The following is a 15,257-nucleotide window of genomic DNA, read 5'->3' on the forward strand; positions in this document are numbered from 1 at the left end:
TGACTTTTAGGATGGGTTTTTCTATTTCTGCAAAAAATGCCATTGTGGTTTTGATAATGACTGCATTGAATCTGTAGATCACTTTGGGTAGTATTGGCATCTTAACAGTATGGTTAACAATGTAAGTCATTGGCATTGACTTAAGTGAAGGAAACAAATGGGTGAGTGCACAGTGGGCTGCAGTTTATATTTGTCAGTCTCCAGCTTTTGGCAGCTCTGGGGACTCTTGACCTTAATTTTGTGACCCCATGGACTATAGCCCATCAGGCTTCTCTGTTCATGGAATTTTCCAGGCAAGAATACTGGAATAGGTATCCGTTCCCTTCTCCAGGGGATCTTCTAACCCAGGGATCAAACCGAGGTCTCTTTACCGTCTGAGCCACCAGGGAAGCCCAATAACAAAGGGAAAGAAAGAAAAAAAGTGAAGTCGCTCAGTCTTGTCCTACTCTTTGCTACCCCGTGGACTGTAGCCTACCAGGCTCCTCAGTCCATGGAATTTTCCAGGCAAGAGTTGCCGTTTCCTTCTCCAGGGAATCTTCCCAACCCAGGGATCGAACCTGGGTCTCCCGCATGGCAGGCAGACACTTTACTCTCTGAGCCACCACAGGGTGGAGTATGTAATTCTTCTAAAGTGAATGATAAACATTGTAAAATGTGTGTTTTCCAGTCTTCTGCTCCCTTGGGCTGTAGGACACGTGAACTTAGACTTTTCCTTCTTGTTTCTGACTCCTTAGTTACCATAGGTAGTGATCAGAGTTTGAAAAGAGAAGAGCAAGAAAGAAGTGGAAGGAATCTGTGGGCCTGCGATATCGCTGCATTTAAGTGTTTAATTTCTTTCAGTAATGTTTCATAGTTTTCAGTATACTAATTTTTTTGCCTCCTCAGTTAAATTTATTCCTAGGTATTTATTCTTTTTGATGCTATTGTAAGTGGGATTGTTTTTTAAATTTCTTTATGGATTTTTCATTGCTATTGTATAGCATTCTTTGTGTGTTTATTCTCTAAACTTACTGAATTTATTAGCTCTGATTTTGTGTGTATTTTTAGGATTATTTTATGATTTAAGATCATATCATCTGCAAACAGAGATGATTTTACTTCTTCTTTCCAAGTTTGGATTTCTTTTATTTCTTTTACTTGCCTAAGTGCTCTGGCTGTAACTTCTAGTACCTTGTTAAATAGAAGTGATAAAGCAGATGTTTTTTCTGGATCTTGGGAAATTTTTAAAATCCTTCACGGGTTATGATATTAGTTGTGTGTTTTTTATTTTGCTTTAGGTTTTTTTTTGTTGTTGCTAGTTGGCCTTTACCATGTTGAAGAAGTTCCTTTCTATTACTAGTTCATCATGAAAAGGTGCTGGATTTTGTCAAATGCTTCCTTCTGTGTCAGTTGAGATGATCATGTAATTTTTCTTTTCCTTCAATCTATTAATGTGGCTTATCACACTGATTGATATTTCATACGTTCAATCACGCTTACATTCCGAAGATAAATCTTACTTGGTCTTACTTGGTCATGGTGTATAATAACCCTTTTAATATGCTGCTAAATTTGGTTTGCTTGTATTTCATTGATGATTTTTTTGCATGTGTGTTCATAGAATCAGAGTAACACTGGCCTCATAGAATCAGTTAGGAAGTGTTCCCTCCTTTGCAGTTTTTTGGAAGTATGAGAAGGATTGATGTTAATTCTTTACATATTGAATAGACTTCAGTGGTATAGCCTTCTGATTCTGAGTTTTTTGGTTGAGGGATTTTTGATTATTTATTCAGTCTACTTGTTATAGGTGTATTCTGGGTTTATATTTGTTTTTGACCCAGTTTTGGTAACTTGTGTGTTGGTAGGAATTTGTCATCCCATCTACCTTATCCAGTTTGTTGATGTACAGTTGTTCATAGAATTATTTTATAGTCCTTATTTTAAATTCTATTAAATATCCTTTTGTTTTCATTTGAAAATTTGTGGTAAAATAATACATTGTTTTTAAAAGTACATTGTTTTCATTTGTCTTGAAATATTTTCTAATTGTCCTTGTGATTTCTCCTTTCACTCATTGGTTGGTTGAGTCCATTGTTTAGCTTCACATATTTGTGAATTTTCCAGTTTTTTCCTATTAACTGATTTGATTTCTAATTTCAGTCTGTTGTGATAAGAAAAGATAATTTGTATAATTTCAGTCTTTTAAAATTTATTAAGACTTGTTTTGTGGCCTAACAAAATAGTCTGTCCTAGAGTATGTTCCTTATATACTTGAGAGGACTGTCTATTCTGCTGATGTTGTGTTGAGTTATCAGGATCTATCTGTTAGGTCTCATTATACAGTGTTATTTAAGTCCTCTGTTTCCTTATTGGTTTTCTGTCTGGTTGCTCTAACCATAGGTATCTTCCCTGTAGCTCAGACAGTAAAGAATCTGTCTGCAATGCAGGAGACCTGGGTTCGATCCCTGGGTTGGGAAGATCCTCTGGAGAAGGAGATGGCAATCCATTCCAGTATTCTTGCCTGGAGAATCCCATGGAGAGAGGAGCCTGGCAGGCTACAGTCCATGGAGTTGCAAAGAGTCGGACATGACTGAGCGACTAACACTACTCCTACTACTACTGCTCTAACCGTTATTGAAAGATAGATATTAAAGTCTCCAGTTAATGTATTTACTTATTTAATTGAAGTGTAGTTGATTTACAATGTTGTTAATTTTTGCTATACAACAAAGTGACTCAGTTTTATATATATATATATATATATATATACACACACAGACACATTCTTTTTAATATTCTTTTCTATTGTGTTTTATCCCAGGATATTGAATATAGTTCCCTGTACTATAAAGTAAAACCTTTTTTTCTGTCTACTCCATATGTAATAGTTTACATCTATTAACCCCAAACTTCTAGTCCATCCCCCCCCACACAGTCCCTTCTCCCTTGGCAGCCACAGGTCTGTTCTCTATGTCTTTGTGTCTGCTTCTGCTTCATAGTTAGGTTCATTTGTGTTATATTTTAGATTGTACACACACACACACACACACACACATATATAAGTGATATCATACAGTATTTGTCTTTTTCTGACTTCCTCCATGTAGTATGATAATCTCTAGTTGCATCCATGGCATTATTTACTTTGTTCTTATGAATGAATAGTATTCTGTTATATATATGTACTACATCTTTAAAAAAAATTTTTTATTGGAGTACAGTTGATTTACAATGTTGTGTCAGTGTCAGGTATACAGCAAAGTGCATCAGTTTTACATATACACATATCCACTCTTTTTTTAAGATTCTTCTCCCATATAAGTTGTTACAGAGTATTGAATAGAGTTCCTTGTGCTATACAGCAGGTTCTTATTAGCTCTCTATTTTATATATAGTACTATGCATATGTCAGTCCCAGTCTCCCAATTTATCCCTCCTGTCCCTCCCCCCATCCCCAGGTAATCATAAGTTTGTTTTCTCTATTTGTAACTCTGCTTCTGTTTTTTAAATAAGTTCATTTGTACAGTCCCTTTTTGTTTAGGTTTCAGATATAAGTGATATAATATGTTTGTTTTTCTGTGCCTGACTTGCTTCACACAGTATGTCAATCTCTGGGCTGCAAATGGCATCAGTTCAGTTCAGTCGCTCAGTCGTATCCGACTCTTTCCGACCCCATGGGCTGCAGCATACCAGGCCTCCCTGTCCATCGCCAACTCCTGGAATCTACTCAAGCACATGTCCATTGAGTCGGTGATACCATCCAAACATCTCATCCTCTGTCATCCCCTTCTCCCACCTTCAATCTTTCCCAGCATCAGTTTTCAAATGAGTCACTTCTTCACATCAGGTGGCCAAAGTATTGGAGTTTCAGCTTCAGCATCAGTCCTTCCAATGAATATTCAGGACTTCCAATCAAATATCCAGTGATTTTTGGACCCAAAGGAAATAAACTCTGTCACTGTTTCCCCATCTATTTGCCACGAAGTGATGGGACCAGATACCATGATCTTAGGTTTCTGAATGTTGGGTTTTAAGCCAACTTTTTCACTCTCGTCTTTCACTTTCATCAAGAGGCTCTTTAGTTCTTCTTCACTTTCTGCCATAAGGGTGGTGTCATTTGCATATCTGAGGTTATTGATATTTCTCCTGGCAATCTTGATTCCAGCTTGTGATTCATCCAGCATGGTATTTCTCATGATGTACTCTGCATACAAGTTAAATAAGCAGGGTGACAATATACAGCCTTGACGTACTAGTTTCCCAATTTAGAACCAGTCTCTTGTTCCATGTCCAGTTCTAACTGTTGCAAATGGCATAATGCTGTTCTTTTTAATGGCTGATTAATATTCCCTTGCATATGTGTACCACTATTCATCCATTCATTTGTGGATGGTCATTTAGGTTGTTTCCATGCCTTGACTATGGTAAATAGTGCTGCTGTGAAGATATGAATGCATGTATCTTTTGAATTATAGCTTTGTCTAGATATATGCCCTGGACTGGGATTGATGGATCCTATGGTAGCTCTTTTACAATTTTAAATAGCACAACTGGAATTCTATCACCTCCACTGGCTTTGTTCATAGTAATGCTTTCTAAGGTCCACTTGACTTCACACTCCAGGATGTCCATCTCTAGGTGAGTGAGCACACCACCATGGTTACCTGGGTCGTTAAGACCTTTTCTGTATAGTTATTCTGTGTATTCTTGCCACCTCTTCTTAGCCTTTTCTGCTTCTGTTAGGTCCTTCCTGTTTCTGTCCTTTTATGGTGCCCATCCTTGCATGAAATGTTCTCTTGATATCTCCAGTTTTCTTGAAGAGATCTCTAGTCTTTCCCATTCTGTTGTTTTCCTCTATGTCTTTGACTTGTTCACTTAAGAGGGCCTTATCTCTCCTTGCTATTCTCTGGAACTCTCTGTTCAGTTGAGTATGTTCAAACTGTCATATAGTTCAGCTCATTTCACATGCTAGCAAGGCTATGCTCAAAATCCTTCAAGCTAGGCTTCAGTAGTATGGGAACTGAGAACTTGCAGATGTTCAAGCTGGATTTATTTAGAGAAGGTAGAGGAACCAGAGATCAAATTGCCACCATTCGTTGGATGATGGAGAAAGCAAGGGAATTCCAGAAAAACATCTGCTTCATTGTGTGAATCACAACAAACTGTGGAAAATTATTAAAGAGATAGGAGTACTAGACCACCTTACTTGTCTCCTGAGAAATCTATGTGCAGGCCAAGAAGCAACAGTTAGAACTGGACATGGAACAACAGACTGGTTCAAAATTGGGAAAGGATTACGACAAGGCTATATATTGTCACCCTGCTTATTTAACTTATATGCAGAGTACATCATGGGAAATACCATGCTGGATGAATCACAAGCTGGAATCACAACTGCTGGGAGAAATATCAACAACCTCAGATATGCAGGTGATGCCAATTTAATGGCAGAAAGTGAAGAGGAACTAAAGAGCCTCTTGATGAGGGTGAAAGAGAGTGAAAAACCTAGCTTGAAATTCAACATAAAAAAGCCAAGATAAAAAAAAAAAAGCCAAGATCATGGCATTCGGTCCCATCACTTCATGGCAAATAGAAGGGGAAAAAGTAGAAGCAGAGACAGGTTTTATTTTCTTGGATGCCAAAATCACTGCAGCAGCTGTGAAATTAAAAGACATTTGCTCCTTGGAAGGAAAGTTATGACAAACCTAGACAGTAAACTGAAAGCAGAGACATCACTTTGCTAACAAAGGTCCTTATAGTTAAAGCTGTGGTTTTCTAGTAGTCATGTATGGATGTGAGAGTTGGATTATAAAGAAGGCTGAATGCCGAAGAATTGATGCTTTTGAATTGTAGTGCTGGAGCAGATTCTTAAGAGTCTCTTGGACAGCAAGGAGATCAAACCAGTAAATCCTAAAGGAAATCAACCCTGAATACTCACTGGACAGACTGATGCTGAAGTACCAATACTTTGGCCACCTGATGGGAAGAGCTGGCTCATTGGAAAAGACTCTGATGCTGTGAAAGATTGAAGAGAAAAGGAGAAGGGGGCAGCAGAGGATGAGAAGGCTAGATAGTATCACTGATTCAATGGACATGAATTTGAACAAACTTTGGGAGATGGTGGAGGACAGAGGAGCCTGGTGTGCTGCAGTCGATTTGGTTGGACACAACTTAGTGACTGAACAACAACAACAAATGGTAGCTCTATTTTTGGTTTTCTGAGGAACTTCCATACTATTTTCCATAGTGGCTGCACCAGCCTGTATTCCCATCAACAGTGTTGGAGGGTTCCCTTTTGTCTTCATCCTCTCCAGCATTTGTTATTTGTAGACTTTTTGATGATGGCCATTCTGACTGGTGTGAGGTGGTACCTCATTATAGTTTTGATTAACATTTCTCTGATAATTAGTGATGTTGAGCATCTTTTCATGTGCTTTTTGGCCATCTGTATGTCTTGTTTGGAGAAATGTCTATTTTAGATCTTCTGTTCATTTTTCGATTGGGTTGTTTGTTTTGTTGTTGTATGAACTATTTGTATAATTTGGAAATTAAGCCTTTGTTGGTCTCATCATTTGCAAATATTTTTTCCAATTCTGTAGGTTGTCTTTTTGTTTCATTTATGGTTTCCTTTGGTATGCCAAGGCTTGTAAGTTTGATTATGTCCCATTTGTTTATTTTCATTTGTATTTCTGTTGCATTAGGAGACTGATCTAAAGAAATACTGATATGATTTATGTCAGAGAATATTTTACTCATGTTTTCTTCTGGGATTTTTATGGTGTTAATGTCTAAAATGTTTAAGCCTTTAAGTCATTTTGAGTTTATTTCTGTGTATGGTGAGAGGTTGTGTTCTAACTTTATTTATTTATATGTGGCTGTCCAACTTTCCCAACACCACTTAAAAAAATTTATTCATTTTTATTTATTTATTCTTGTGGCACTTGGGATCTTTAGTTGCAGCAAGCAAAGTCTTAGTTATGGCATGTGGGATCCAGTTCCCCTACTAGGAATTGAACCTGGGCCTGCTGCATTGGGAGCACAGAGTCTTAGTTGATAGACCACCAAGGAAATCCTCTAACATCACTGTCTTTTATCCCATAGTATATTTTTGGTTCCTTTGTTGACAATTAATTGACAGTAGGTGTGTGGGTTTATTTTTGGGCTCTGTGTTCTATTCTATTGATCCATGTCTTTTTTTGGTGCCAATACCATGCTGTTTTGATTACTGTCGCTTTGTAGTATTATCTGAAGTCTAGGGTGGTTATGCTTCCCGCTTTGTTCTTTTTCTTCAGGATTGCTTTGGCAATTCTGGGTCTTTTTTGGTTACATATAAATTTTAGGATTATTTGTTCTAGTTCTGTGAAAAGTGTCGTGGGTAGTTTAATAGGGATCCAGCCATTGTCATAGAACTGCTTATTTCTCTTTTCAATTTTGTTAATTTTTGCTTCCTATTTTGGGGACTCTGTTACTAGGTTCATATATGTTTATAATTATTTCATGCTTTTGCTGGATTAATCTTTTCATCAGTGTATAATGCCCTTCTTTGTCTGTTGTTACCTGTTTTGACTTAAAGTATATTTTTTCCTGACAATTATATAGCCAGTTCAGCTCTATATTGATTACTGTTTTCATGGAATATCTTTTTCCAGACTCTGCTTTCAACCTCTGCTTCTGTCTCTAAAGTGAATCTCTTATAGATAGATGATAGATGGCTCATATGTTTTTTAATTTAGTTTTCCAATCTTCGCCTTTAATTGAAGAGGCTAATTTATTTACATTTAAAGTAATTATTTACTTATTTATTTTTGGCTTTGTTGGGTCTTCATTGTGTGGACTTTTTCTCTAGTTGAGGCAAGCAGAGGCTATTCTCTAGTTGTGGTGTGTGGGCTTCTCATTGCAGTGGCTTCTCTTGTTGCAGAGCACAGGCTCTAGGGTACATGGGCTTCAGTAGTTGCAATTCTTGGGCTCTAGAGCACAGCGTCAGTAGTTGTGGCACATGGGCTTAGTTGCTCTGCAGCATATGGGATCTTCCAAGACCAGGGATTGAACCGATGTCTCCTGCCTGGCAGGTGGATTGTTTACCATTGAGCTTTGTTTTCTTGGGCTCCAAAATCACTGTGGATGGTGACTGCAGTCATGAAATTAAAGGACGCTTGCTCCTTGGAAGAGGGCTTTCCTGATAGCTCAGTTGGTAAAGAATCTGCCTGCAATGCAAAAGACCCCAGTTTGATTCCTAGGTTGGGAAGATCTGCTGGAGAAGGGATAGGCTACCCACTCCAGTGTTCTTGGGCTTCCCTTGTGGCTCAGCTGGTAAAGAATCTGCATGCAATCTGGGAGACCTGGGTTTGATCCCTGGGTTGGGAAGATCCTCTGGAGAAGGGAAAGGCTACCCACTCCAGTATTCTGGCCTGGAGAATTCCAAGGACTGTACAGTCCATGGGGTTGCAAAGAGTCAGACACGACTGATCAAGTTTCACTTTCCTTTCCCTTGGAAGAAAAGCTATGACAAACAGCATATTAAAAAGCAGAGACATTACTTTGCCAACAACAGTCCATCTAGTCAAAGCTGTGGTTTTTCCAGTAGTCATGTTATGGATGTGAGAGTTGGACCGTAAAGACAGTTGAGTGGCAAAGAATTGATGCTTTTGAACTGTGGTGTTGGAGAAGACTTAAGAGTCCCTTGGACTGCAAGGAAATCAAACCAGTCCATCCTAAAGGAAAACAGTCCTGAATATTCATTGGAAGGACTGATACCAAAGCTGAAGCTCCAATACTTTGGCCACCTAATGGGAAAAACTGACTCATTGGAAAAGACCCTGATGTTGGGAAAGATTGAAGGCAGGAGGAGAAGGAGACAGAGGATGAGATGTTGGATGGCATTACTGACTGGATAGACATGAGTTTGAGCAAGCTCCAGGATATGGTGATGGACAGAGAAGCCTGGAGGACTACAGTCCATACAGTCCCTAGGTCGCAGAATTGGATGCAACTAAAGTGACTTAGCACAAGTGTACAATATAGTGATTCCGTATTCAAGTATACTGGGAAATGATCACCATAATAAGTTTGGTTAACGTCTGTACAAATGCTGTATCTTTATGGGAACTGAGAGGTCCCTGGTGATTTTATGTAATTGTAAAATTATCAGAACCAATATAACATTAGCATCACTGTGTTTTAGGATTTGCATTGAATTATAATATCTTAGTTGGAATAGACTGGTTTATTTTATAGTTTAGAAATGACTTAGAGAGGGTCAGTGTCTCTTGTTTAATGTCACTCAGTAAGTAACTAGTGGGCCTCAGGGGTTGGAAAAATGAAAGTGTTAGACACTCAGTCGTGTTCCACTCTTTGCAACTCCATGGACTGTAGCCTGCCAGACTCTTCTGTCCATGGGATTCTCCAGGCAAGATGCTGGAGTGGGTTGCCATTCCCTTCTCCAGGGGATCTTCCCCACCCAGGAATCTAACCTCAGTCTCCTGCATTGTAGGCAGATTCTTTACTGTCTGAACCAGGGGTTGGAGGTCTTAGCTGAAATTGACTCATCATATAATTTTTCTTTCCAAAGTAGTAGGAGCTTTGGATAACTTTCTGTAATCAGGCCTTAAAATAGTTTCCCTTGTCTATCCCATGAAGGGTTACTTGGACAGTAACGTAATTCTTTCTGTGATACAGCTTTTCCATTAGTTATGCAATAGTTAATTCAGGTAAGCTTTCTCAGTTAATGTATCTAAACAACACTTTTTAAGTTTCAGGCCCCAGAACTTGTGGTCAACCTGCAATTGAATGATGGATAATTACAGAAAGGCATCAAAAACTTCTCTTGAAAGAATTCCAGTTTCTGCTGAAGACTTTAGTTTGCAGCAGGAAAAGAATGATGTAAAGACATCAGTCTGGAATAGATATTCTTTTAATTGTTAGTGATTTTGAATGTTTATTAAGTACGTAGCATTGTGGTAGTCATTGATGGTAAGGATTCAAGGAAGGTAGAAGACATGATTAGAACTAGAAGTAGGAAATGGACTGATGTTTAATGATTTACTAAAAATTGCATGGAATACATTCCGAATGCTATTGTTTTCTGTATCAGACACTTAAATTTGTTAAAAATTCTCTGTATTTTCTTGTTAATAATTGGTTATTTAAGGTTAAAATCTCACTTAATACTCATTACTGCATTATGAAAATATAACCAGGAACTGGAAAGTCTGACATTTTTATTTGTTTCAACCAGTTTTGCTGAATGTGCACTGGGAAGCAGTGAATCTTATTTTCAAAGCACTATGTTCTCAGAGAGAACTACATTTCTAGGGACTGTAGCTTTTTGGGGAGAATTTTATACTCTTGATGCATGCATGCTAAGTTGCTTCAGTTGTGTTCAACTCTTTGGACTGTAGTCCTCCAGGTTCTGTCCATGGGATTCTCCAGACAAGAATACTGGAGTGGGTTGCCATTTCCTTCTCTAGGGGATATCCCCAACCCAGGGATCAAACTTGAGTCTCCTGAATTGGCAGGTGGGTTCTTTACCACTAGTGCCAACTGGGAAACCCATATTGTTGATAGCTTAAAAGAAAAAGTTAAAAATAGCTATTTTTCTGTCAAATTACCTCAGCTTTTTTTTGAAGCAAGAGGACATTTGCTACTCATATAAGAAAAAGTGGGGAAGATCAGAAGATAACTAAGGTATGTTTTTTAATAACACATTATTCCTATTAAAAATGTAAATATTGCTTCAGTTGTGTGAAATAGATTGCTCACTTAAAGTGAAACCTGGCAGTTTTTGAGTCTTTAAACTCCTTGGTTGCATTTATCTATATTCAGTAGATTGATTTTTAAAAAAATCTTTGTAGCTTTTATTTATACATACAAACTTGATTTATAGAGGTTTTTCTGTTCTTTTTTTCTTTTTGAGTAGAGGAATAGTGTGTCTAAAAAGTTTTATAAACAGAATTGTAGATCACCTTTGCTATATCAGGTCTTTATTGTTTAGGCTTTTGTCAGTAAGGTGACATCTACAAAATTATTAGAGTTGTTATCATAGAATAGGAAAAGAAAATTTAAAATAATTTGGTTACTGGATAAGGCTAAGCTATTAATTTAGAATAGAGCCCATTTTTATTTTTAAAATAAGGAACCTGAAGCAGTTTCTACAAGAAATTATATATATTTGACAACTGTTTTGACAGGTATGTAAAAAAAGCTTTATCAAGAATAATAAAAGAAAAATGTATTAAATTTAAATATAAAAAATCCAGGTGCAAAAACATTCTTTTATAGGCAAAAGTACTTTATTTCCAGCTTTTTACTGGGAAATAATGTTAGTCAAAAAAGAAACTAATGGTGAAAATCTAATATGGCTTTGGCTCAAGTTTTAATTAGTTCCTTTAAATATTATCTTACAGAATAATTTAGAGACAGAGGGACAACCATGTGAGAACACAGGAGGGAAAAAGAAAAAAAATAATTTAAAAAGAAAAGCCTAGTAAAATTTTTTAAATTAAAATATATTTTATTTACAATATTAGTTTCAGGTGTGCAGCATAGTGATTCAGTGTTTTTAGAGATTATACTCCACTGAAAGTTATCGCAAGATAACGGCTGTAATTTCCTGTGCTATACAATGTGTCCTTGTTGCTTATCTGCCTAGTAGGTTTCTAAAATAAAAGATAATATTAATCTGAACAGAGATGAAGGCAGAGACTGTAGAGGACTGTACTACAACAGGAATTGTGAAAGCTAGGTCCAAGTAGGTTTGTAGAATTAGTAATCCCAGGTGGCTCATTGGTAAAGAATCTGCCTGCCAGTGCGGGAGACCGGAGACTAAGGTTTGATCCCTAGGTGGGGAAGATCGCCTGGAGGAGAAAATGGCAACCTACTCCAATATTCTTGCCAGGAAAATCCCATGGACAGAGGAGCCTGGTAGGCTACAGTCTGTGGGGTCGAGTTGGACACGACTGAGCATGCATGCACACCAAGTTGAGTAAGATGTTTCAGTGAAGACACAACTGGGTAAGTTTAATATCTTTCTTTTTTTTTGGAAGTATGCTTTGACATAAACATAGATAGTTTAGAGTAAATGAATTGTGTTCTGATCACACAATTTTTGTTTTAAAACGATGTATAGATATATGATTAGGTAGTGTTTTTGTTTTAAAACGATGTAGAGTTTTATGATTAGAGGTGTTTGACTGCCCAAATTTGTTATTTAATAAATTAACCAAGTAAAATCAAAAGTGCTACATGCAGTTTGCTTTTGGTGACTAATTTTTATTCATGTTTTTAATCTTTGTTTAGAGGTGTAAATTTAAGTATCAATTTAAGGCATATAGGACAAACTGAAAAGTAAAAAAAAAAAAAAATCCTGATTTCCCTAATACATAGTATACAAGCTATTTCTCGTATAGAGGGGCTATAAAATGCAGTATTTTTATCTGTTTATAGTTTGTGGTAAAAGTGTAATAGTTCTTTTAATATTTTAGAAAAAAATTGGTTCTGACTTTTTGTTCATTATTACTATCTTTTTGTAAACATTATTATTCTTTTAGAGCAGTTTTAGTTTCACTGTAGAGTTGGGCAGAAAGTACATTGTTGTTCAGTTGCTCAGTCATGTCCGACTCTTTGTGACCCCATGGACTGCAGCACACCAGGCTTCCTGTTCTCCACTATCTTCTGGAACTTGCTCAGACTCATGTCCGTTGGGTTGGTGATGCCATCCAACCATAGTGCCCATGTAACTCCCTTCCCTCGCATAGGAATAGTTTCCCCCACTATCAACATCCCTGCACCAGAGTGGTACATTTGTTATAATTGATGAACCTACACTGACGCATCATTATCATCCAAAGTCATAGTTTACCTTAGAGTTCAGTCTTAAAGATATCCATTCTGTGGCTTTTGATAAATGCATAATGACATATATCCACCATTATATCATCATACAGAATATTACTATCATTTTTAAACTCTGAGTTCCCATTGGTTTCTTAAAATTTTCTTACCTCAGAAGATTTTATTAAACTCCTTTTTTTTTTGGAGATGGAAAAAGTCTGTTGACGTTGATTCCCCATGTTTAAAGGGCCAAGTTAGAAGTAGATTAATGACATAAACAGGTAGTGTTTAGTAGGAAAGTCATGTGGGAAAGATCTTACCACCTGTGTGTGTGTTCAGTCGCTAAGTCATGTCTGACTTTGCAGCCCCCTGGACTGCAGCATCCCAGGCTTCCCTGTCCTTCACTATCTCCCAGAGTTTGCTCAGATTCATGTCTATTGAATTAATGATGCTATCTAACCATTTCATCCTCTGCCGTTCCCTTCTTTTGCTGTAAGTCTTTCCCAGAATCAGTCTTTGCCAATTTGTTGTGTTATTTTTGCTCCATTTTCTTTTAGGTTAATTGTGGTACATCAGTTGCAAGTTTTATTTCCCCTTTTAGTTGAAATGCTTAGTGTACAACAGCATTTTACTTCTAAAGTTCCCATGTTTTGATGTCATTTGCCAGAATTACATTAGAACCTCCTTTATGGGCATTTTGCTGTTATTTACTAAGTGGGCATTAACTATTTCTCATATTGTTTTCAGAGTTTAAAATTTTTTATTTTTTACTATTCAGTTTTGAAAGTAAATTGTAAAAGCTTTTTTTATGTCTAATCAATTTTTAAAAAACGGTTTTTGCATTTTAAATAACAGATTTTGTTTTGTTTGTTTTTTTTCTTAACGCAATAGTTTGCTTGCCTAAACTGGATTTGAAGTAATTCAAACTACTGGAGATCTGCCACATTACAATATCATAGAAGGAAGCAGGTTTTCAAATAATGGAAGAGTCTAAGACCTCTGAAAATGAAAATCATGAACCAAAGAAGAATGCTTGGGCTCTTTCTGAAGAAAGCAAAGCAGTTAAAGTTATAACTAATCAGACTTTGAAAGCTAAAAATGATAAATCCATAAAAGAAATTGGGACCAACTCTCCAAATAGAAATAGTAGTAAAAAAAATAAGCAAAATGATATTTGTATAGAAAAAACAGAAGTTAAATCATGTAAAGTAAATGCTGCCAGTGTTCCAGGTAAAGATTTGGGATTAGTCCTTCGAGATCAAAGTCACTGCAAAGTGAAAAAATCACCTAATTTACCAGCGAAAGCAGAAAAGTTACCTGTTTCTCAGGCAAAAGTAGAAAGAGCACCCAGTTTACAGGCAAAAACAGAAAAACCATCAAAGTCACCTAATTCACCAGTGAAAACAGAAAAGACACCCAGTTCACAGGCAATAGTAGCAGAAAAGACACTTAATTCACAGAGAAAAGCAGAAAAAGTACCTGGTTCTCAGACGAAATCAGAAAAGGTACACAGCCTGCCAGCAGAAGCTGAGAAGGTACCCAATTTACTGTTGAAAGAAAACATGAGACAGACAGAATTACAGCACATTGGAAAAAAAATTCCAAGTTCCTTTACTTCTCTGGATAAAGTGAATACTGGTGTTGCAGAAGAAGAAAAATCTGCTATGGAAAACTCACAACGATCTCAGAAGCAGCAAACGTGTACAGATAATACTGGTGATTCTGATGATAGTGCTTCAGGAACTGAAGACATATCAGATGATTTGAGTAAGTAAAACTTAGATTATCCCACAACTCACATTTTTGGAGAGATATTTTAATATTCAGTTCAGTTCAGTTCAGTCGCTCAGTCGTGTCTGACTCTTTGCGACTCCATGAATCGCAGCACACCAGGCCTCCCTGTCCATCACCAACTCCCGGAGTTTATTCAACTATATGTGTTCTTTAAATTTTTTCCTAGTTTGATTTTAACAATTTTAACTATGAAAAAGACATTCTTTAGATGGAAAAACATTTATTATGATAGGACAAAGCTTGTGAAAATACAAATTTAGTGGCTTATGTGGTTGGTACACACACAGGCACATAAACTCTTTTTATTTATTTATTTATTTATTTTTACATATACTCTTTTTAAATGGTCCTGGTAATACAATACCCATTCATTCACCAAACATGTATGCATGTATTGAGTTCCTATTATATGTCGTTCAGGTATTTACAATGGAAAACCAAAAGAATACAGCCCCAGGTCTCAAGGAAGCTTCTAGTTAGGTGAAGGTATTACAGATAAGTAAGTTGGTAATTTAGTTCAGTGCCAAAAACTTAGAATTGAGAAAGTACATGATTTAATTGAGGTATTTATACTTTTGGGGCTTCCCTGGTGGCTCAGTGGTAAAGAATCTGCCTGCCAATGCAGGAGACACAGGTTCATTCCCTGGGTTGGAAAG

General features: G+C 36.9%; 1 protein-coding gene across 8 annotated transcripts in view; it reads left to right on the forward strand.

Moving 5' to 3' along the window:
* Window positions 1-15,257, forward strand: part of TUT4 (terminal uridylyl transferase 4) — a 129,187-nt gene that overhangs the window by 14,559 nt on the left and 99,371 nt on the right. For 7 of the 8 annotated variants that reach the window (XM_061121886.1, XM_061121881.1, XM_061121885.1 and 4 more), the window contains exon 2: window positions 13,699-14,574. In XM_061121886.1, coding sequence (XP_060977869.1) covers window positions 13,788-14,574 — 787 coding nt within the window. In that variant the 5' untranslated portion in view covers window positions 13,699-13,787. Of the gene's footprint in view, window positions 1-11,853; window positions 11,989-13,698; window positions 14,575-15,257 lie in introns of those variants that run through there. The other variant, XM_061121882.1, reaches the window with a different exon arrangement.

Source organism: Dama dama, chromosome 20, assembly GCF_033118175.1.
Source record: "Dama dama isolate Ldn47 chromosome 20, ASM3311817v1, whole genome shotgun sequence".
Lineage (NCBI taxonomy): Eukaryota > Metazoa > Chordata > Mammalia > Artiodactyla > Cervidae > Dama > Dama dama.